General features: G+C 34.9%; 1 protein-coding gene across 1 annotated transcript; it reads left to right on the plus strand.

Moving 5' to 3' along the window:
* Window positions 1-82: 82 nt before the first annotated feature.
* Window positions 83-26123, plus strand: Abca3 (ATP binding cassette subfamily A member 3). Its single transcript, XM_076117387.1, has 31 exons — window positions 83-308; window positions 983-1211; window positions 1472-1728; window positions 2104-2277; window positions 3441-3685; window positions 4057-4167; window positions 4704-4845; window positions 5281-5460; window positions 8070-8282; window positions 9679-9782; window positions 11201-11333; window positions 12555-12784; window positions 13234-13399; window positions 14675-14908; window positions 15169-15310; window positions 15397-15512; window positions 15721-16106; window positions 16842-17051; window positions 17670-17774; window positions 18174-18345; window positions 18527-18652; window positions 18826-18949; window positions 19474-19592; window positions 20108-20232; window positions 21059-21239; window positions 21554-21715; window positions 22094-22251; window positions 22339-22435; window positions 22669-22860; window positions 23158-23260; window positions 23376-26123. The coding sequence occupies exons 2-31, from the start codon at window positions 1000-1002 to the stop codon at window positions 23557-23559; spliced, it is 5103 nt and encodes a 1700-aa protein (XP_075973502.1). The 5' UTR covers window positions 83-308; window positions 983-999; the 3' UTR covers window positions 23560-26123.
* Window positions 26124-26153: the final 30 nt, after the last annotated feature.

A 26153-nucleotide genomic window follows, 5' to 3' on the forward strand; every position in this document is an offset into this window, starting at 1 on the left:
TATGTAAATCAGCTGTCACTATTAGTGTAGTTTTGACATTCGATAACTTGACAGTTGACATTGCAACAATATCTGTCGGACTCCGATTTCTGAGCGTATCGTTATCGGATGGGAGGTCCGTGCCGCGCATCGTTTGATTTAACTGCTCTGTAAATTATTTTGCTCCGTTTTCCGGTTTTTATTCAGTTCCTAAGTGATCTCCGCCAGTATACCCGTTTTACATTGACCAATGTTTAATGTGCCATTATATGTGTGCGTGAATTATGAAAATATATTGATTTTTCCCAGAATGTCTACGTAATATGCAGGTAATTATTTTCGCGAGTAAGCGATCATTCATCTTAAAATAAATGCCGAATTTGCGCTCTTAATTCGTTGTGTATTAGAATATAGTAATGGATTAATCTATGAATAACGTATAGCCTATAGTGATATCGTTCAGTATTATTTTTATGTGAAAAGATGATATTTCAAGCAATTCAAGTTGAAACGACCAAATTATTATATTTTTTACATAACACATCTTGTAACTAAGTCTTTTGATTGGTAAACCCTAGTTTACGAGTTTGACATAAAGGTAGCATGATAATGCTCTTCCTCTTCTATTTTCTTTTTTATTTTTATTCAAACTAAATGCAGTACAGCCTCTAGACTGCAAGGCGCAAATTTAATAGGTTTCTATTTATTTAAAGTTCACATGCCTTTTTATCAAATTCTGATAATCTGCTTGAATATAATATATATATATTATTATTTAGTATAAACACTAATGGGTAATTATAAACGAACTTCTAGTGTTTCATTATTTTATAATTAATCAGTGAATGGAGATAGTTGGTAGTGATGAATTTCTATGCTGATGTTATGAAATTAGTGCTGCGACATGCTACAATTTGATATCACATTTAAATGACTAGTGTTGGCTGTGCCATCACCAAGGGCGCATGGCCTAATATATTTTATCTAAGTTTATTTATTTTAGATCACAGTGCCGGAAAAATGTCATCCTTTGATAAACTAAAACTTCTTATTTGGAAGAACTTCCTACTACAAAGAAGGCATAAATGGCAAACCATATTCGAGATAGCATCGCCTGTGATATTTTCGTTATTTTTAATATTGACAAGATGTCTGGTGGATCCAAAGTCAAAACCGGATATCAACTATCCACATTTTCTTCCAACATATTTCAACATGAGTGGAAGGAACTTGTAAGTAACATTAAAGTTAATAATGTACCCTACATCAGGGGTGGTCAACTGGTAGACTGTGATGGATTAGTGAATTATTAGTTCTGTTGATCTTTGTATAAGGCATTAATAAGTATGGATACCTATATGACATACACAGATTGCAGAAAATGCCTCTGAAATCTGATAGTAACAAATAAATATTGAAAATATAAGTTGGCCACCTTTGCTCTGTAAGAAAAGTATAAAAAGAAGTCAACTAATCTTGTGTATTTCTTTAGAGGGAATCTGACAACAGCAAAATCAGGAACATTGGCCTTCTCACCTGAAAACCCACTCACTAGAAATGTAACAAGGAATGCCATAACAATGGTAGCAGATGATAATTTCAGTATACTTTTCTCTCTTCTGTTTGACTCGGATTTTCTACCTCAACCTAAAGGCTACAAGAATGCTCAAGAAATGGAGTTAGCTCTCACTCAACCAAATGCTATGAATCAAATCCTAGTTGGAATTCAGTTTGATGACAGCATGGCTAGTGAGTAGAATTTATTTATTTATCTGTATCTGTTTTGTATTTAGCCAGCAACATTATCAGTCTCTTAACTGTTTAATAACTTGATGAAATGATCAACTACTTTTTATAAGTTCGTCCATTCACAACTTCTACAACACCTAGTATTCGAATTCAATACTAGTGATTCGAAGTCGCATACACTCTACATATGAAGCAAATATTTGTTTTGCGGTCGCAAAGCACCAAGATGCCCTTCCCGGCACAGCAAAAGCAAAGGAGCTCTCGAACTCTGAACGATTAAGGATCGAAACTACCGCCGCTGTTACACAGCCGCTTTACTGCATCTACTTTATACATATATATGGACGGAAAAATCAGCGAGTCAATTTATTTCAGATGCCACGAAATGGCCTGATGATATCGCAGTGACGTTAAGGTTCCCGGCCGTAATGCGGACGCCAATGGTAGAGCACCCGTTGAGGGCTAGCTGGAGAACAAATTTGCTATATCCGTTATTCCCGCGGCCTGGGCCACGAGACCCAGATGACATGTATGGCGGCAAAACACCAGGTTATGTATCTTTTATATATTTTCATCATAACGTCCACACATGAAGAGTTCCAAATCTTTTGATAGATAGGAAGCAATAAGATTCCGTTTTTTCTAAAATATTTAATATATCCAGTGACTTTCAGTTTTTTAAGAATTTTACTACCTACCTAACAGCATTTTTCGCGAAACCATTACGATTACGATGTCATATAAAGTGTTACTTTTAAATTAGTACCTAGTTCCTGCTCAAGTAAATTGAGCTTGTCGAGAAAATTCACACAATAACTAAAAGGTCTCTGTAAATAAGCGCGTTTCTCGTACCTACGTATTTCTGTAGCTAAGTCTAATAAATTTAAGTCTAAAAATTACATTTCCTGAATTAAGAAAAACAGCGAAAAAATCATTTCTAAATTCTTTGTCTGTTATGCTAATGTTATGATGGTATACTAAGTAGTTATCGTAAACGCGTGGTATTCATTGTTTTGTGTTATTTGGTACCAGTTACCACCTAGTCAGAATTACCTATTGAACAACATGACGTTGTTATTCTTTTACAGCTTTCAGGAAATACACTTGACTAAGCCACTTTACTGATATTACTAAAGAACCTTGAACCATTTTTCGCTGTAACTGTAAATAGCGCTGATATTTTACGTTCCGTCCCCAAAAAAAGTTCGCATCGGTTTTTCGATGGAGAAGTAGAGTAAATATTTTGTGTACAGTGCGTCAAGGCTAAACGTTAACCTTCACAAACATTTGACGTCACAAATAGGGCGCAGGCGGAGCGCCAGTCGTCAGCAATAAAAGTCACTAAGTTGATCCCTGTACTTTATATCTGTTAGACGAGTTTTCTAACACAACCAGGTAGAATTAGATTTAAATAGGTAATTATAGAATTCTCTGGAATGCAAAAAAGGCAGTAGTAGGTAGGTACTTAATGCTATAATCTTTCCTGCGTGTACATTCTGAATAAACTACGAGTATGATAAAGAAAATGCGTAACATTGTATACTCGCGGAAACAAGACAAAAATGAACATAACACGCTTATCTGCGTAACGGTACACACTGTAAAGATTCGCGGCCTTTACTTACCTTTCTAAATAAATCTATAAATAGTCGTCCGTCAGTGGCCATGATCCATATGTGATGTGCAATGTACTGAATTACATACATTTTTAGGGTATTCACCGGAAATGTTCTTAGCTGTCCAACATGCAATATCTCAGGAGATTATTAAACAAAAGTCTGGGAAGCCGATTGAAACGAAGGTATACTTGCAAAGACTACCTCAGAGAGCATACAGGGAAGACCAATTACTCGTGGCACTGGAGAGATTTATATCTATGATCATCATGCTGTGTTTTGCGTATTCCTTTGTGAACACCGTCAGAGTGGTCACGTCTGAAAAAGAGCTGCAGTTAAAGGTAATACTACTTGAAAGTCTCTTAAATATTTATACATCGTTACATTATTCACTGAACAACAACACCGTTAAAGTCGTAATACGCATTACAAAATAAGTCTCAATATGTTATTTTTCAGTAGGAATATACTCCACAGCTTCTTCCTATTCAGAAATTGTAAACAGTTAAAGGAAATTTGAATACATTTTTATTCTTGGTAAACACGCAACGAGTCCGGAATCATTAATGTAACGGCCCGAGGGTTAGACTCCCACGCTATTGACCTCTCTAAAGTATTACTTAGCCAGCTGACACACAATTAAAGCTAAGTCTTTATCGTCCTTTATTTCAATAGTGCTAGTCATTGGCTGATCGATATCTTATGTCGACAGGAAACAATGACAATAATGGGTCTACCGTCATGGCTGCACTGGCTGGCATGGTTCATCAAACAATTTTCGTTCCTCACCATATCTGTGATTCTTATTGTCATATTATTTAAGGTAAGTTTTGTTTACACATGTTATCCAGAAGGTTGAATAAGTAGGCAATCGACTTTCAAATTGTATAGAGACGCAAACATCCGACTTTTGTATACAGATACTTCCTACGATATTTTGTTCTATCTTGATTTGAAACCAAATATTTGTACATCTTACGAGTGTTTTGGTTAGTATGTAGGCGTCACTATATCATTATTTTGCTGGGTCTCGTAAACTGTGAACCAGAGCTACTACTTATGTTTGTTCTGTGACGCAAAAGAAAAGTCTACTGAATCAATCAATGTATTCTGGGAACTCTAGGATAGTTCAAGTGGGCGACAGACTCGATGGTAAGTACGCGGATTTGTGGCTACGTAGGTTTTTACTTCTCAAAGTTTGACTACTAAGAGTACAGGCATTCGAGCGAAGAAATGGTCGAGCTAAGGCCACAAATAAGGCGTATTTCTTACGTCAATCGCCTTCTTTAGTTTATTTGTATGTAGTAGAAAATGTCTGTTATTTTTTCAAAGATAATATGTATGTTTAACTTGTTTTAGATCCCATTCAACAAGACTGAGGTTGGCGACAGATACTCAGTGCTCACGTTCACTCCGTGGAGTGTGCTATTGTTCTTCATGATGTTGTTTGTTATAGCCTCACTCGCTTTTTCTTTTATGGTCAGCGTTTTCTTCTCAAGAGGTAGATATATTTTTCTTACCTGCTTTTAACTATTATCTAAGTGAAAATCAATCTCAATGGAGATTAAAAAAATTAGATTATTTTTCATCAAAATGGTTGAAGTCTCTACTGCTAAAACCAACAGTCAAATTTAAAAGGCGTGGGTGTTTATTGTATTTATCTAGGTTTTAAAATTGCGTACTTCACCGACTTTCGTTGTTACGTAAACCACGATAACATTGATAAAGAATCATTTCAGTTAAATAAGACGAACTGCCTCTACGAAATAGATTAGGTATGCGCCTCATCAATTAATCATCGTTGTTTGAATTTAGATCAATATCTCCGTACAATTGAGCTTTGCTTTTTATATGAGTGTATTATATATTCACTGCGTTTTAAAACTTGAGATGTACATTATTTTGAGGAAGACGTAACGTATTTCTTTATTTTCAGCAAATACTGCGGCTTCTTTCATGGGCTTAGCATGGTTTTCTACCTATTCTGTGTTCATGTTAACTCAAGTTCTATACGAAGATATAAGTCTGACGACGAAATTACTGCTCAGTCTGATTTCCAATACGGCTATGGGATATGCCTTCCAGATGATTGTGATGTGCGAAGGAACTTCTAGAGGTAAGAGCACTAAGCAAATGCTATAGGTACTTTACATATATATCTGTGATGTCTATCTAATGTGTGAATTAGCTACAGTCAGCTACAAAAGTTAAATAAGTTCATATTTTCCGACCTTTTTTTACGAAATTTTAATAAATAGGTACCTGAACAAAAGTAATTAGTTAAAATGAAACATTTCAATCAATACCATTTTTTATGCAATGATATGCATGTTTCAGAGAATAGAAAAATTAAATATGATTAGCGACTTTTGAAGTTGACTGTACATTAAGTAAGCAATAAAAACTATAAACAGAATAAAGATATAATGCAGTGAAGACATTCAAAGGTCATGTCATGAACCAAACTTGCCAACGAAAAAAACTGTATTTTTTGTGTGCGACGTGAACTAATGCTCTATCAAAATTGTGCTTTCGTGACAGTAATTCGCCAAATATGCGTATTTTGTACAGCCATCGTCTAAAATTTGTATACGCTAGCTTTTTAATCGTACATCATTTAATGACAATAATAAAGTTTATATTGTCATAAATGTCAATTATAATGAACCCAGAAATATGTCAGTGTATATGTTACTGTAAAAGCCCGAACTGTAGTAAATCCTAAGATTTTCCGGTAAAACCTAAGATTTACCAACTCTCAATCGTAAAAGTCCGAACCATTCTTTTATTTCGAACTTTTACCTCTATTCACTTGATGATGTCGTGATGTCGCCGGAGCACCGCTTCGCGGGGCTCCTCCTTCTGGGTGGTTTAAAAAAAAAATATTTAGGTACCGTAAGACCGAAACATAGTTTTTAAACTCCGGCTTGTTCGGACTTTTACCATTGAGAGTTGGTAAATCTTAGGTTTCACTGGTAAATCTTAGGATTTACCACAGTTCGGGCTTTTACAGTAACATATACATATTTATGACGCTGACTATACACAATTATTTATCAAAATTCTAATAAGTTTTGTATGCTCGTGAGTAATAGTGCAGGTTTCGTATTAACGAACATAATCGTCCTTGCGTGAGAGCCGGGGGCTTTTTGCTTATAATGAAGACAAATAGTTGCTCATACCATTTCACAAGTTTACTTTTTAATTCTAATTTAATGTTACTTGGCAATCACTCCAGGTTATTATTGTACAATACATAGTTTTTATGAGGCGTACAGGAATTTGTGACACAGACGGAGTCATACCACTTTTTAACTACTTAAAGATATCTACTAATTCACCTCAACTTTGCCTTCCATTTGGCTTGAGTTTCGGTAATACTTATAGATTTGATAATTGAACATTTTTATATTTATATGCAAATCATAATACAGCAGAGCCTAACTGCTACATAGATATCTTAAAACTCTATTGTTTATGTGACCGTATCAAGTACTAAATGATTCATCTGAACTTTGATATACGACACAACACGCTTTGTTTTCCTATATTCCACAAAATATATGACTAATGTCAACCATAGAATATTAATATTACCTATTGATAAATAGTCATTTTTCGTTGGCGCTATGAAATATTCATAATTTAACCTTCTTCCGTCGTTCAAGTTCAAGGAAATATTGATGTTTTAACACCGGCTGTGAAGAATTTGGTTACATAATAACCTTTTGTGTTTTATTTGAACTTACTGAAGAGTAAAAACTAGGTACTAACCTTGTCTGTTTTAACTTTGAAGAAGTCAATGGAAGGTCTAAAACATGAATTGTCTAGGAGGGCATATAGGTCAAATGTAGATATCAAAATACATAGGTATACACATTGATGGTCTTTAGGCAATTTACAACAAATCTAACACAAGGTCGCCCACTATCTATACTATACAAAAAACATGTTAGAATAGCTATGCAGGTCGATTTATCAAATACTTAGTAAAAAAAACTAAATTCTGAGAATTTTAGTGCCAAGGCGCCAGCTGCTTAATGGACACAAATTCGTCGCTAAATAACTAAATAGTTCAATATCTTAAAAGGTCAAGTCATTCAATGTTCGTTGACTGTCTTAGTAATTGTTAGGTCGGGGGAAAAGTCTTTTCGCATTATAGTATGTACGAACTTGTAATAAAATCTTTTCTCTACACACTAAAGCTCGATATTTGGGTACCTCACGAACTCACTGAAAGAAACCTAATGAACCGTATACTCATTTGTGATTCTTGAAGACAAAGAGATTTTACATACTCATCATGGCTTAGCCTTTTTTCCAAACTATGTTGGAGTCGGCTTCCAGTCTCACCGGATGCAGCTGAATACCAGTGTTTTACATGGAGCGACTGCCTATCTGACCTCCACAACCCAGTTACCTGGGTACACGATATTCTTCGGTAGGACTGGTTGTCAGACTTTCAAGCTTCTGACTACTGTTAACGACTGTCAAAGATCTTCGAAATTGACAGCCGGGACCCACAATTTAACGTGCCTTCCGAAACACGGAGGAACTCGATATGTATAAGATGGTCACCCATCCACAGAACAACCTCGGCAAGCGTAGCTTAACCTCAGAGATCGATCCGCACGGCTGTTGTTAACTAAGCCACGATCATACATACTATAATGCGAAAAGTCTTTTTCCCCGATGTAATATTTACAACTTATTTCAAATATCCAGGTCTGCAATGGGACGAGTTTTTCTCTCCGATATCGTACCACGACCAGCTGCAGCCGGGCCATATAGTTCTAATGTTAATACTCGACTCAATACTCTATCTTTTGATCGCTATGTATGTTGAGAAGATAAGGCCAGGGTTGTATGGAGTGCCTCTGCCTTGGTACTTCCCCTTCACTAAGAGCTTTTGGAGACCGAACAAGTCTAAAGTCAGTGGTAAGTAAAATGTTTATTTTATTTCTTAGTACCTTGTCATTCACCTTTGGGTATGTTGATTACATCAGCTTGATTTCGTTTCATTGTTTTACTATGTAAATTCTGTTATTTTTTTGTGAAAACAGGTTGGTTTTGATTACTGAATTGGCATTAGTTACTGAATATTACATAGAATCGTATCGAGTGCAGAAATATATTACAAAGAAAAATATTACATAGAATGGTATCTTGCAGTAGGTACTTAATAAATGTCCTCAATCAAATACGCATGTGAACTAAGTCGACTGAAAGTTCTTTAAAATTTAATATTATAAAGTGAAACAGCATATTATATTATACTGACTTTACTTATTCATAGATTAGTGGTTTTGAGTAAAAGTATCACATGGATGATTCAGCATATTCGATTTAATAATTACGCTTATTTCCTTTGTTCAACTTAATTATATTCTATAGAATACATAGTTCAAGGCAATTGAAATGATTTTAAGCGAAAACTAAACAACTTTTTTGCTTTTCTTTTTTACAAAATAGTACAGAGTAATAAGATCAAATGTAGTTTTCTAATTTTCAAATGATACACCTAGATTATGCTTAGAGAAGAATACCCTCTTAGCCCATAAAAGAACAACAATATCATTACTTTAACTTGTTTAATCAAATCACAAACGTAAGTAATACTAAGCCATGAATGAGAAGTTACTATCTGTTACGACCGGCTCGGCTATAATTATTTTGATATGCCGTTTTTTCTCCTTATTACAAAGTCCGTCATAATACTTCTGTGAAGTAATCATTGTGGATGTTCGATGTATAAGTACAGTCAAGGCCATAATCCCGGTTTTATGAGACTAATCACTAACCGGTATTATAAAGATACTTTCGCATTCATAATTTTTGTATGCATGTTATTTTTGTGTCAGATCTTTTAAAACTTGCTTGTTCACAAGCATTTTATATGACATCTGCTGATTATAAAACAATACGAATTGGGTAATCTTGAAACCGTCTTATCTAAGGATGAGTAGCATCAATAAAACCTTCCTTTTCCCTTACTGCGAGCTTTACCTCTCCTGATACTTATTTTTCATCCTTTTATAGGAAATATTATAATTAACTTCTGTCACCACTTAAATAGCAATACGTTCCTGTAAAATAACATACTCGTGTCTGTCGCGACCTTTACTGTGCCTAAAAAATCCTGGGGTAAAAAATATTCTGTGTGGTAACATGTTTAAAACTTTCTGGGTATTTCATCAGAATTCTTTTAGTAGTTGTGGTGTGCCTAGGTAGCTAATATCCAACAGTCTATTTATTCATTGGAACGTGAACTTATTAAATCATTCATATGTTAATCATATCAATTACGTGATTACTATAAAGCGTAATGTTTCAGAGATAACTCGGAAGGATGGCGCTGATCGGGAGTACAATGATGCACTGTTGAAGGTTGTGCACGACGAGGAACCGAAAGGCGTGCCTATGGGCGTCAATATACAAGTGAGTCACTAATAATATCAATCAATATAACGTATAATTTATATCATTCAGTTTTGAATATATGAAGACGTCCTATCGTCCCTTAAGTCGCTCGAAATAGCCAATGTTACAAAATTTTGGTATTTTTATTTTTCTTTCGTGTAGCAAGCAAAACTCCAAACTACCTTAATGACTTAAAATAAATCGACTGGTCACATATTTTGCCATATGGTCGTAGTCCTAATTTCAAGGATGTGTCATTTTAGTCCATTCAACAAAGTTTCATTAGCTAAACTATTTTATGTTGTTCTGTTGAATCGGTTTTTGTTATATCAGCGTGTGAATTCAATTGTTTGTATATCATTCTTTATGTAATAAATATACAAGGTTATTACCAAATTTTCGTAAACATAACTCCATAGACATTTAAAAAAATTAAACTAATTTTGAAGTTATGATAACTTTTTGATGTTTTCAAGCCTGTATATTTTGTCAAACGTACGTGCACGTGTACGCACGTAAACTGACGTAAACACGTACCTGATTGGTAGTCATAACTTTGAAACTTTCATATTTCGTGTCAACAAACATCAAAGGAATTAAGGAAATAATGCATAATAATCGCTTTCTGTCGAATAAGCTTCAAGGGCGATAAACGGCGTGTTAAACTTACGTCGCTTTATAGTATAACATAAAAATACGTAAGACAAAGAATCAAACGTATTTTACGAGTAAAAACGTAAAATACGTTTGATTCTTTTCGTTTTCTACTTACTGTAATGAACTTACATACTGACCTTGTTTGACACGAACTCATATTAGGCTAGGACAAGGCCACAGAGATTAACTTGTAACATCAACATATAACAACGCACCAGTAATTAAAATTAATTAAATTTATGAACCTTCATAAAAATTTGATACTTATGGCTAATGTCAGCATAATATTATTTTTAGAACCCGGAACTTACTAACCTACAAAAAATTTCACATCGTCATAAATTGTGTCAAAATTTTACAATTTTGAACTTTGGCCAGTAGAACATAAAATAACAATAGGGGAACCGCACGTGTAATAAGATTGCGTAGAATTTGTGGGTCTTTCATATTATCTGCTAATTCACCTTTGCACAGACTATAAGTATTTCTTATATTTATGCATACCGCGATACTATAAACCTTACAGTTCGCACATAATATAGAGTAGTCTTCCGACGGATATTTGAATGCACTTCCGTAGCCTAAGTGAAAATCGAACAGCGTCATGCGTAGGTACTCATGACCTTAACGATATCCCGAATATGATAGCATAAATAACATAATATTGGCATGTTTACAACCAATAGGCTTTAACACATTTAATCATATTTATGGCAAGTACTTTTCGTATCGTGCGTGCAGCAAATTTATGGCATCTAATGATAAAACGTTTATTTCAGAATCTAACAAAAGTATACAGGGGCCGCAAGAAAGCTGTTGATAATTTGAACCTGAGGATGTATGAGAATGAGATAACAGTATTACTTGGTCACAACGGAGCCGGGAAAACTACCACTATATCCATGCTCACTGGTAAATATTGATATTGCCTAATATACATCCGATTATGATGTTAGGTAGCTTATATACTGCAGGCTTATTTATTCGTCGAAAAAATATCTTATTCTAGTGATACTATCTCTTACAACATGGGCAATATAGTAGCGTAGATGGGTAGTGATCATTTCTTTTAGTTTATTAATTGCGGTTTATTATATGAATTGTTTAGTAGCAATGTGGTGTTTTATCAAAATGAGTCTTCACATAATAAGTCATAATTTTATCATCATAATATGAAATGGAATAGTTTCTCATTACTAACTTAACGTTAAAGTAGACACTATTTTAAATGACGTAATTTTATTGGCAAAATTTTGTATATAGAGTAAAAGAATACTAACCAAATAGTATTATTCCATCGCAAATTCTGAAAGATTCCATAACTATCCTCTTAAGTAACTGGGTCACATCAATTGAGCCCTTATTTATTCAGGCGCCTCTTTCATGTTACTGTTAGCTTTGATACAAATATACGACGTATATTGTAGAAGGCACTTACCGTTATAAGTATGCTGCGAACGAATTTGTAATATGAGGAAACGAAAACGCCTTATAACACGATGTCCAGCAGTAAATTACGTCACTAAAAGTGTTTATTTTCTACATAACAGTTTAAGGATAAAGTCTAACTAAAAACTTCATGAAACCACTGTTAGCTATTGTAAAGAAATATTTTGTGTAATTGTAACAAAAAGTTTCTATTATCGACCAATTACTGAAACTCAGGCGCATATTCGTGCTGCCCATTTGCCCAATTACAACCACTTATTGTTCGTAATTTAGATGTTCCGACTGTTCAATTAATAGAATACGATGGTGTTTTAACACACCACGTTCATGGTTACAAAAGAGACATGAATTTAGTGTTGAATGTCCACTTTTGTTGTTATTTTTATGCTGATATTCTTAGCAAGTTTATTCAACTTCTCAATTTATTTTACAAACAAGTCCTTGAACTTGTCTCTCTATTCAAACAACATACAAGTTACATACACGAATAATAATTTCACTATGAAAATGCAACCCCTTTGATATGTAAATATGACACAATCATCATCGTAACTATAGCCCTGTCACTTCCATTAATAACTTCATACGACTTATTTTTTAAGAACCAAAACTACATGACTTTTTAAAATTATAACTGACAGGAATTTATGTTCGACTCGTATATTTTTATTTCGTTCTATCCAGGTATGGTACCTCCAACATCGGGAAACGCACTAATAAACGGTTACAGCATAGTGAACGAAACAGCGATGGCTCGCAAGTCCCTCGGCATATGTCCCCAACACAATGTCCTGTTCCCCGACCTAACAGTGGCCGAACACATCATATTCTACTCACGATTAAAAGGAATACATGGGAACAAAATAAATGAAGAAGTCGACCATTTTGTTAAACTACTCGAACTAGAAGAAAAGGTATGCATTTAATTAGAATTTTCGTTTAACTAAAGTAGTTATGACCGCAACTAGGTAGGTATATCGTGGCTTTTGTTGCGTTCAATGACGCATATTTACAGTGATTTAGCAGAATGCCGGAATGTGATTATAATTGTGCAAGAAAAGGTTACCATAAAATGCCCTTCGAGCATACCTACTTGTATGGTATTTCGTAACACCTACTGCTGGCGACAATGTTATACAGATACGCTTTAGTATATCAGAGTAGCCAGTAAAAATGTATGCAAACAACATGTTTTAGATGGTTTTCAATACATATTCAGTAAGTTACGTATTCATTTTTGTAATTGAAAGGTTGATGTTATCAGTACATCAGCATCTATGTTAATAAACTAGAAATTTTGATAAACTTGATGGAAAAGCGTGTAAATTGTGTAATGATAAAAGAATGTTATTGTTGACGTCAGCGAGACGTGACGTCGAACAAGTTGTCGGGCGGTCAGAAGCGTCGTCTGTCTGTGGGCGCGGCGATGTGCGGCTCATCGCGGGTCGTTCTACTCGATGAGCCCACGTCCGGCCTCGACCCAGCCGCCCGCCGCGCACTCTGGGACCTGCTGCAGAAGGAGAAGAAAGGTCAGCCTCACAACACAAACCCTTTTCTTAGTACAAAAATATTCGGGCTTGAGCAGTCAGTAATTCACCCACCCGCCAATGAACCACTCATTACCCTTGAAGCCTTGATAGATGATGATGATTGCGAGATTTTGTCGGAAACAATACTTTGTTTATTGACATACATTACTGTTATAATATCATCCAAAACATTCGTCACGGTAAAATGAATTCAATTTAACAATATTTAAGTAATCATCAGTCCTGATTAATTTGTAGGAAATGATTATTTGTATGTTAACATAACTTATTTTTCCAAAAACATGGGCACATACGAAATAATTATTTGAAAACAATCGCGATACATTGTAGACCCTTGTATGGGAGGAACCTTGTATAAATAGGAGAGTTAATAGTCGATATCACGTAGTAGTAATAGTAGTAGTTACAAATTAATATGTCGATATCACGACAAGGGCAATTACGTAAATGATTGAACTAGGGGTAGAGACTAGACATGAACTATAATTTTGTCCAATAAAATTGCTGCTGTGAACAAGCTAAGCTATGTGCCTATTTTAAAAGTTAATAGTCGTAAATCACTGTCTTTAACGGGTAGACAGACTACGTTATTCAAAGAAATGTATTCTTTCAATTGAAATGATTGATTCGCTTGAAAAATGTTATTGTAATGTGACTTTATAATTTCATTTGAAAAAAGTAATTTCGGATATTTACATTTCTGTTAGTAAAGTTGTTAAACAACGCTTACTTAAGTATACTATTTAACTAAAAAAATGTATTAAAACCAAAACAGCAAACTACCTTTATTAATGTACTTTTCCGTATTTGAACATAATGATTGCCGATTCTATATTCCCTACTGTTTATCATAAGTCACGCGAGAAGGCTAGCGCGAAAACCGGTTATTATAGTAATTGTAGCAATGACCTAGCAGTCTGCTGCTACGTACGGAATAGATACTCCACTTTTACAATCTGTTGAAACTCTCACAAAATCGTCTTACTGCATCTCAAATGCTAGTTTATATTTATTTTAATTAAATGGATGACAAATCAAAAGGAAAATAAAAACTGGTATATGCTATTGTTAAAAAGATATAGAATCCCATTTGACCGCCCATTTCACTATTAATAAAACAAAAACGCAGACGTGATTTTTTATAAGAAAATGATAGTATCACAGACACTTTACAATAACGGATATCAACATGACGGGCAGTTCAAATCAGAAAAATGTTTATAAAAGTCTAATTGTATAATATCTTTTATTTAGGTCGCACGATGATACTGACTACCCATTTTATGGACGAGGCAGATGTGTTAGGCGATCGTATTGCTATTATGTCTGGGGGTCGCCTTCAGTGTGTCGGCACGCCTTACTTCCTGAAGAAACATTATGGCATTGGATACAAGCTCACTATTGTGAAAGCAGATAACTGCGTCGTGGATGACGTCACTAAATTCTTCAAAGCTTATGTTCCCGACATCAAAGAAAACACTAACATAGGTGAGTCTGACTGAAAAGTGACTATTGCAATACGATTTCAACCTTAAATCATAAGCTATAAGATAGAATTCCGATTGTTCATGTTGAATTAAGACGCGTGCAACTAATATTGCATAATTTACGTCCGTAACTTTAAATTGCCTATCTTATTTCTCTCAGAGGTCATTGACTGGATTGTAATTTATAATTTGTGAAGGTTGTGTATAATTTGTTGTCTTGCCGTTTACGTGTAATTTCGTAAAGCGTATGCTTGCTTTCAGGTTCCGAACTGACGTACATATTGCCGAATGATAACGTTAGTAAATTTCCCGAAATGCTCAAAGAATTTGAAGCGAAGAAAGAATCGTTACACGTGTCTAGTTATGGGTTATCAGTAACTAGTTTAGAAGAAGTTTTTATGAAGTAAGTATATCCATTCATGAAGAGAAATGTATAGTACCTATAATCTCTTCTTAATATAATTGAAAATATGTACTGTGCTTCTTTAGGGCAGGTGCAGAAGACACCGAAGCGGCGTCGGCTAAACAAAATAACCACACTGCTGCAGAACGCCCGTACGCCGACACAGCTGTAGTCCCGATGGCTTGTAATGCAAACCATCTGAGTAAGTAATATCTCCTATTAATAATGAAAGCTAATAGGTATATACTGATTATAACAAAAACGTACCCACGTCTTAAATCACATTTCACTCAAAATTCTTGATATTAAGTTTTTTAGATACTAAAAATAGCTTTATTTTTGCTTACATTTAAAATGTCCCGTTTACCTTGAACTTTTATACAGCTTATTAAACTGGCTAAATTTTGCAGTGGACAACGAACCGATACAAAAAGTGCGAGGATTCAAACTTTTGAAGAATCATATAAAGGCCATGTTTTTAAAGTTGGCTTACAACAGTATGACGAACAAACTCACTGCATTGATACAGTTTGTGACACCGATTATAAATATAACAATATCTGTGATTATATCGAGATCATGGAAGTTCTTGTCACAACTACCGCCATTGACGCTCAGCTTAGAGAGTGGATTTCCGACCACGCAGACCCTACTGTCACAGGACGGCTTAGCTGATGGTAGTATAGAAGCGAAAACGATGAACGCGTACAAAAGTTACTTTAAGAGTTCTACGTACCCCCATATGGCACTCACAGATATAGGAACGTCGGATTTGGGAAAATTCTACTTGAAATTGGTAAGAAAATAAGAACATTCCTATTTATAAACTTTACTTTCAAAAGTTGCGAATTTAGTAAAAGTATATTTTGTTTTTAACCGGTTTTTTATATGCTTTAATAAGCTTAACGTCATATGATTGACGTAGAGTATATAATGGCAACAACCCTGAATTAGAATGACAAAACATCACAAAAAGTTACATCATATTTGCATTAATGTTTTATTCATAAACTAGTTTCTCTGACTTATTCATTTATCATTCACGTACTTAAGAAAATTAAGTTGCATTTAACCCTGAAACGAGACATGACTTATTGATCGTTCCTTTTAAATGACAAATCAATAAAGTAGACTTTTATTATGTCAGTACTTATCGAGTGTCATCAAGGTACTATCTATTGATCTTAGTAATTGTTCAATGTCTAGTTAACGACCTATCCTTCAATTAACATGATAGATTGGAACAGTTCTACTTTCCGATTATTTTTTTTTAATCCAATTATAGTAAAATTTATTAAAAAAAGTAAAAAAATGTATCGTTAATTTTTGCATATTTAATTATGTCGAACCGATTATCTGAACTATCTACGTAAAAAGCAATAGCATATTATGTACCTACCTATAATTTAGAAGCAATCTAATGTTAGCGAGATCTTGAACTGCCACTAACTTCTAACGCAAGCCTTAGAATAGTTAACAGGATAGCAAAACAGAGGAATACATATTGAAATACTTCATGTTATTTGTTCAGAGTGATTCGGATCTCCAGCGAGTTCGTTACGAGGTGCTAACAGGAGCCACATTCGGTAGCCGCAATATCACAGCTTGGTACAGCAACTACGGGTACCACGACTCGGCGATATCTCTCGCTATGGTCAACAACGCCATACTCGGCGCACTCTCGCCCGGTAGCACGCTACGAATCATCAACCACCCACTACCATATTCTATTGAAAATCTTGTAAGTATATTATCAAACTACATTAGTCTACATTTAATCTGTCGTTTTTTAAGTCATATCTCAAAAGCATTTATTCAGTATTCTAAAAACAAAAAATAAATTGCTTCACAAAAAACAAAGTAGGTTAATCAAACGACCTCACGAAATGAACTGATAGATTGAGGTCGCCTGGATTTCTATCAATTAATGCTATTAATGAGAATTCATTACGTATTGATTTATTACACATACTATTTTTATAATACCGGGAAAATATTTTTGTACCATTTTATTTAGAACTAGCTGACCCGCGCAACTTCGCTTGCGTCACATAAGAGAGAATGGGTCAAATTTTTCCCCGTTTTTGTAGCATTTTTTACTGGTACTCTACTCCTACTGGTCGTAGCGTGATGATATATAGCCTATAACCTTCCTCGATAAATGGGCTATCTAACACTGGAAGAATTTTTCAAATCGGACCAGTAGTTTCTGAGATTAGCGCGTTCAAACATACAAACAAACAAACTCTTCAGCTTTATAATATTAGTATAGATGCTACAAATAAGCCCTCAAAGTGTCTCACTTTTTTAGACCATCAAAATTTTCGGTACTGGATATAAAAATACATCTTATCTTTAGGTCAAAGTGATGGCAACTGGAAGTAGCATGGGATTTCAATTCGCGTTCAACATTGGATTTTGTCTGGCGTTCGTCACTGCTTTCCTTGTACTGTTCGTCATAAAGGTAAGTTACTCAATAATTATGACCATAACAAAGTTGAACTTAATAGTATTGCCTATTATTTACTGCAGGAAAATCACTACGGGAAACCAGCGTAATCTTTACAACTGATTCATAATTATGGATAATTATCCAATAAACAATACATTGTACAACTGAATATATGAGAAATAAACATTTGACTAATTTTGCTTTATTTAGTCGTACTGATTTCCTGTTTCTGCAATGTTTAATAAAAACGACTAATAGTGGTTCGTTTTCCTTAAATTAGCAATAAACATAAGTAATACTATTTTGATATTAAAAAGTAATCGGTACACTGCCGTCTTAAAATATCCGTATTAAATTCAAACTAAAGTAACAACGCTTTGCTGCTATAAAGTATTTTTTTTTGTATACCAGGAGCGTATAAGCGGCGCGAAGCTCTTACAGCGCGTGTCGGGAGTGCGGCCTGCTGTTATGTGGGTGTCGGCGCTGGTGTGGGACTGGCTGTGGCTGTTCCTCATCTACCTGTGCATTATCGTCACTCTCGCATGCTTCCAGGAGGCCACGCTATCAACGCCCGCTGAGTTAGGTGAGATTTCTCAATATATTTAAGTCTGTAGGCACCATAGCCATACAACCCTCTCATATATTTGCACAAAGCCGTTGAAACTTTATGTAGGGGTACATCTCTATATGGCTATTTAGCACTAGGTAAGTTTTTCCTTCAATTTTTATTGCGTGAGTTAAGTATCTGATCGTTCTTGTTATAGGTCGAGTGTTACTAGTCTTGATGGTATTCTCGTTGGCGATGATACCGATACATTATCTCGCGTCGTTCTATTTCGAAGCTGCAGCCACCGGGTTTTCAAAAATGTGCTTCATGAACATTTTCACCGGTAAGTAAATATACTACAAAGTGCATTCATTTATAAACAAATATATTTGAAGACACATTGTAAAGCTTATTTGGATTTTATTTGTCATACAATAAGCCATGTATTTAATAGTCCGGATTGATTCATGGTACTTATTCAAAATTTTAAAACAAACCCATTTTCTATTTTATCAGGTTGCATGCCATTTTTAATCACCGAATTATTGAGATTACCAGAAGTAGGCAGTCCGTTTTACGCTCACCTGTTCGACTGGATTTTTTCTCCGTTGCCTATTTACTGCATCAGTAGAAGTTTCAGGTAATAATATTTATTCATTTGTACATTATAGAAACAACACTTCACAAGTATCATGAATGGCACAGGCTTATAACGGGTTGGATTTGGACATAATTATACATGTAAATATCATTGATACATGCAAACGCTAGTTTGTTGAAAAGGATAACACAATCCGATAACATCAGTAGAAGCGCTTGCACGAAGCGAGCACGCTTTCCAACCTCAACCCATGTAAAGCTTTAACCATAAATACTGACTGGTTTGCCCACAGCCCACAACACTGATTATATTATTTTTGACACGTGTGTATTTCGTGTCATCCTGATATTGTTGAAGAAACCAAGCATTCAGAACTTTATCTATTTGTATCTGTGTCTTTTTATTGCGCTCGTGCATATGCGTATACGTTCGTATCGTATGAACTTATACGCATCAATAAACGTAACGTATAAATTGCCATCACTGTGTTGTATTTGTAATCTGTACTTATTATTTGAAGTTTTTTTACCAATAGATGTGTTTTAAATTAATTAATTTACTAGGGACATGAGTGTGTCTTCGTTTTCGTTGCTGGCCTGCGACGCTCTCTGCGATCAACTGAACATCGACAACTGCACGCGCCTCACCATCTGCCATAAGCTCAACCTCTCCGTGTGTTGTAGTAAGTGAGTCTTATCACTGTGTGTTAAGTAGTTGTTAGTCAACTCTATTTTCTAGTTCTTAAAGTAGATTTTGGCTTGCGTGTGCATTACTTTCTCTTGTGTTCTTTCAATTATAAAGATGCATTTAGGCTCTTGATTTTGCTTAGCTATGATTGTCTGCTCGTATTTGACCGTTTTGCGTGTATCTTAAAGCATGTTGACACTTAGAATATTAGTGTAATAATGAAATCTAATGCGACCTACACTCACTACCTGAAGGAAAAATCATTCGTCAATCTATATGTGACTGTGCAATCAAACATTAGAACGTCAAATATCACAAAGTTTTGATCAATAAATTTTAAATAATCGATAAATTTTAACACATTTCGATAAATCTTTAACCTACACAGGTAGGGTAAAGATTTGTCGACAATTAAGTTACTGTCAATTTTGTAGACTGTCGTAGTTAGTTGTTATAGTGTTTCTGTGGATAATATGTGCCGAAAATTGTATTATGAATGTTCTTTTTCAGTCGAAGACGATCCATTTATGATGTGGAGCGAACCAGGTATCGGCAGATACCTGTTTATGATGAGCGCCGTTGGAATAACAGCATTCACTATTCTCCTGATTAAAGAATACGAACTTTTGAATAAGGTAAATACAAAAAAGACTTTAAGCGTGTGTCTGAATATCTGCGGCATAAACAACTTTTGTTACTATTGTTGCCATCATCAGGTCACTCACCTATAATTACCTTAACCACTACAAAATGATTTACAGTTATTCGCTGGGCCATAAATTATCAAAATAGTTGGCAATATTTTAAAATGGTTTGATTTACTTACGCTTCATACAGGAAAGTATTTACAACTGTCTCAATTCATAGCTCATGAAATATTATAATACTAGCTGACCCGCGCAACTTCGCTTGCGTCACATAAGAGAGAATGGTTCAGAATTTTCCACGTTTTTGTACCACTTTTTACTGTTACTCTGCTCCTATTGGTCGTAGCGTGATGATATAAAATATGTTTTTTTTCACGAAAAATATTCTCAAAATTATTTATATCTCTTAATATAACAAAGTCGCGCTAAGGCATATCCGCCATTAAAACAGTTGCCATGACAACGGAATTTTGTTATTTCAATGTCATTATAATATTGACTATTCGCGACTTAGTTCGCCACTTGAATTTTCCCGGGAAATGCGTCATTTTCCCGGGATAAAAAGTAGCCTATGTCCTTTCTCGGGTATCAAAATATCTCCCTACCAAATTTCATGCAAATTGGTTCAGTAGTTTAGGCGTGATTGAGTAGCAGACAGACAGACAGAGTTACTTTCGCATTTATAATATTAGTATGGATTAAATTATGTTGTATACCTACTCTCCAAAACTTGAGTTTTCCAAACATTAAAAATATCTCATGCAATATCTCATAAGCCTTATTATAAAGAATCATGTTATTTATATCGTGTCAGGTATTCTACTCATCAAGCCAGCAGCCGGCGAAGGCGTTATCAGAGGAAGACAGTGACGTGGCAGCGGAGAGAGCCGCTGTACAATCACTCACTCGACCACAGTTCGCGCATCACAGCCTCGTGTGCCGAGACCTCACTAAGTTCTATAAGGAATTCCTTGCGGTCAATAGACTTACTTTCGGTAAGTTATATCAATGACCACACAAAATGAGAACTATGAACACGTAATGTGTTGGTTACATTTAGTTTGAAGTATCCACAGATAAATTAGTACCAAAATAGTTAACACTTCGTATCCTGACGTAACTTCGTATACAATACAAAAGTAAAAAACTGCCTTGTATAATATAAACTAGTAAAGTTAAATAAAAGTCTAAGCTTAACTCTAAAATATGCAGAAACAATATCATACGTGGTAAATTGGATTTATTTGTCAATAATATAATACAGTAAAATGCAAAATAAAGGTTTCTTATCGTATCTTTTCCGCTATAGCCGTGAACAAAGCGGAGTGCTTCGGGCTGCTGGGCATCAACGGCGCGGGCAAGACCAGCACGTTCCGCATGCTGACGGGCGACGCGCACATCTCCGCCGGCGACGCATTCGTGCACGGGCTCTCCATCAAGACGCACATACAGGACGTCTACAGGCACATAGGTATAACGATAGATAGTCGTCTAAATCTCTTTCAATATCGATTAATAAGGGATCGTCATTTACATCTTTTTCAATATCTATTATTTTGTACGATGTATGAAAGGAAACTGATTTTCTTGGAAAAATGTATTAAAGTACACCACGGTATGTTTAGCACACCACGTTAACGCCATTTTAGGCTTTTAACTAGCACTGAGCATGCTTTGCGAGTAATACGGAAAAGGACAGCGTAGACATATCTAAACAACAGTAACTTAAGGCGCTTTTTAGCACTGTTTAGCGTCCGTTTAATACCAAAAACCTGTTACTTCTACATCATTTTAAAAGGGTTACGAGAGATGTTTAGTTATTTTAAACGTGTTTTTGTGTGCCCTACAGGCTATTGCCCGCAGTTCGACGCTCTATTCGACAATCTGACCGGTCGCGAGACATTGCGCATCTTCTGTCTGCTGCGTGGTATCCCAGCGCGTGTGGGCAATGCTCGAGCACTACATCTGGCGACGCAGCTCGGATTCATGAGGCATTATGATAAAAAGGTACCGTTGAAACTGATTAAGAAATTTTTATTATGATTATTCGAGTATAACAACCATGGTCAATAAAATGAATAATGATTGTTATAGGTACACGAATGCAGTGGTGGAACAAAAAGAAAAATCAGTACCGCAGTCGCATTACTGGGAGACTCTCCACTCGTATTTCTTGATGAACCCACTACAGGTAACGTAATCTATTGCTTAATAGCAGACTCGACTTAAACAGACTGATAGGCTTCCTTTGACCTATCGTAGAGGCACTAATATTCTCGATCTTGTGCTGCTTAGCCCCTGTTTCACCATATTCTGATAGTTATTTTATATATTATCTGTCACTTTATCTATCAGATAAATTATCTAACACATTCATAAGCCTTGAAACTGGCGTTTAGCAAAATATTAAATTTTTTCTGTCAGGCATGGACCCAGCGTCAAAACGTCTCGTATGGTCAGCAATTAGCGAGGCAGTGTTGTCTGGTCGAAGCATAGTGCTGACGTCACACAGTATGGAGGAGTGCGAGGCGCTGTGCTCACGACTCACCGTCATGGTCGCAGGAAGACTGCACTGTCTTGGACCATTGCAGCACTTGAAGAGCAAGTTCTCGCAAGGTAACATAGACTTTACTGCTTTTAATTTGTTTATTTGATCACAATAATCAAAAGTAGTTTAACAGATGTCGTTTTGTTTTCAATATCAATGATTAATTGTAATGAGAATTTGTGATTTCTATCGGTTCATACCCTAGTTCAATACAAGCGTATATGACCGTATACCTGGCGTATACGGCCTTATGATGTGCACGTATGCGTGCACGCACGGCATAGATAATAACAAATTAAGGAAACGAACCTCGGGCATATAAATGAAATTTATGAAACGTATTGTATCCAAATTTTTATTTACAGGTTACACTTTAATCATAAAATGTAGTGCCGGACCAGAGAGAGATACGAATGTAAACAACATAGATCGTTACGTTACCCGTAATTTTACTGAGGCAAGGCTCATGTGAGTATTTTATTATTTTACTAAAATTCATATTTATCCAATGATGTCACTCAAAGTTACCCAAAAATACTTGGTTCTTAGTCCGTTTTATAACTACATATTGTTACTTTCTCAGTGAAACATACCTCGGTATCAGCACTTACTACCTCAACGACGTGGGTCTGCCGTGGTGGCGCGTGTTCCACATCATGGAAGAGGCTCGCTCACAGTTCCCCATTGAAGACTACTCCGTCTCGCAAACCACTCTCGAACAAGTATTCCTTAGATTCACCAGAATACACGGAAACAATGAAGTTTGAAACGGCTCTACTTAGTCAAGGTATTTATATGTAACTTTAGTGTCAGGGTAATGTACGTGACAATCCGCGGATATACGAATTTCTAATGGATCAATACATAGAATGAATCTGAATTTAGTATCTTCTATCACCATGTAACTGGTGCTTTATATGTTGTAAGTAAGGACTAAACTAATTGTAACTGGAATAGTAATCTCTGTTCAATCATGGATCGGATCTCAATAGATATTTGATATAAATTCTACGTTGTACTAAGAAACTCCTGAACTTTAGTAGCAGTTTTCTAAACCAAACTTTGCTTATACGTCTTTATTGGCGAAAGGCTCGAATCCTACTTTCTATAAACCAATATAACTCCTTCCTGTTTAAGTAATAAGATTCAGAAATTTTGAAGTGTTAGCCGTAATGTACTCGTATTAAACTGTTTTCAGACTTGGTGTATTAAAGTACTTAACTAAAGATTTGCTGTCGCCCCGAACAGTCGAGACTGTGTAAATTATTCTCTCACTTATATACTTGTACTTATTTTAGCAATAAATAGTATGTTCTAAGTAAACTACCGCGCTACAAACTAAATGTTCAATGCGTTACATGTAATCTATATTTACGACCGTTTTCTATCGTTACATGTTGTTGTTGATGTATTTGGTATCTGTACCCAGTTCATAGAAGTAAATGTATGGAATGCTATAGTATTAAGACACCTTTACACACATCCCTGAAAGAAAATTATTAGCTGCGAAAAGATAGTGTACGTATTTTGTTTAATTTCCATTCATATTAAAGACCGTTCTAACGTGTGAAAGTGCGTGCACATACGCGCCTGAACTGAAATTTCATATTATTATATGCTTGTTCAAAATACAAACACCTATTTATTTGTGGCCAGAGTCATGCAAATCTAGTTAATTGCACTGAAAACTTAATCCGCTTGGCAACGTTTAATTGGACAACTTGACAATCTCTTAAAATACAGATTATATTTATTTACTTGAGTCTATGAGCAATCAAACTCGAATATATCATAACAGCACCATTCCATAAAATATGTTGTTTTAAAGTATCCCTAAAGATCTGATTACCCAGAACAATACAATCTCGATATTCTAACACAGATTATATATATGTAATTATGTAATTTTATTATAAGTTAAAGTATTGAGTACACGCTAGAGTCTAGCAATAACTTATTAAAATACCGCCTTTTAAACAATGAAGCGACTATGTACACGAAATATTTAGTTTAAATAATTTGCATTTTGAGTATCAAATACTATCTTAATAATAATTATAACGTATTGTATTCTAAATGTATGTATTTGTGCCTACTCAGTACTTATTTAAGTGATATAATTAAATGGTGCTTGTCCTTTTAGGATTGTTATTTGGTCGACTAACACTATTTTCTTCGCTAAAGAAGAATTTAAAATGATAAATTTACAAAATTGCTTTGTTATTATATACTTAATGAAAATGGTAGATTGTTTGCTAATTAATTTAAGTTTTTACCAAAGTTATTTGCAGGTGCTGTGGTTTTATAATGAACATTGTAGTGATATATTGTTATATTTTTGTCATTATTTTTAACTATATAAAGTATAATTTAATATCGTGTAGAGCACACTCGTAGAATTAAACGGAGTACAACAGAATATTTTTACCAATATATATTGTGAAGGTATAGTTATGTATTATTTTTATTTAATCTGCGATAAAATTATGACTATATTCGTATTCATGATACATTTAATCAAATGTACTGTACAATGTGTGAATTTGTGTGATATGATTTGTGATTTATCGTTTGTATTAATATTGCCATTAGCAAAATATCTATTTATGATAATAGCGAAATATTTTAATTTAAGAAAATGCCCAATACGACTACACACCTACATCACATTATTTATTTGCAAGTTATGTATGTGTAGCTAATATGTTCCTATTTTGGCTGAAGCAATGTAATGTACGTACACGGGCTAGTTTAATTTGTATTATAGGTATCCGTAACTCAAAACGTAGCACTTTGTCATACACATGTCCGCCTACAGATTTCCGTAAAGTTATAATTTAATTATATCTCATTAAGATACTTTTTTATGAAACTACTCAAATAGAAATATATCTACTTATAATAATCATGTGTAACCGACAAGCTGTCTATAAATGTTATTGTGATGTTGAGTTTTTACGGTACCCTCTCCGCGTGAGACGTTGAGCTCACGTTTACCGACTAATTTAGTACAATTACCTCTGTAATATGAAGTATTATTAAAGATCTATACAATATGCTACTACGTATTTTGCAATGGAGAACATTACTATCATTGAGGATAAGTATAATGATAACCAGTGAATAATCATTTAAGCAATATTTTGCCTAAATAATCGATCGGTTTAAGGTTGAAAGCTTTCATTTAGTCAAACTTAAGTGCCATCTATTCTGCAGCACCAGAATTTAATGTGTGTCAGCGCTCGCACCAACGTGCTTTATGAAAACATTTCTCAGTGATTATGCAATGATAGTGATACTCTCGATTGTTGATAACGTTCACTTGTTATGTTTATGCTTTGACAGTATAACTGATTTATAT

The sequence above is a fragment of the Anticarsia gemmatalis genome, chromosome 8 (genome assembly GCF_050436995.1).
Source record: "Anticarsia gemmatalis isolate Benzon Research Colony breed Stoneville strain chromosome 8, ilAntGemm2 primary, whole genome shotgun sequence".
Taxonomy (NCBI): domain Eukaryota; kingdom Metazoa; phylum Arthropoda; class Insecta; order Lepidoptera; family Erebidae; genus Anticarsia; species Anticarsia gemmatalis.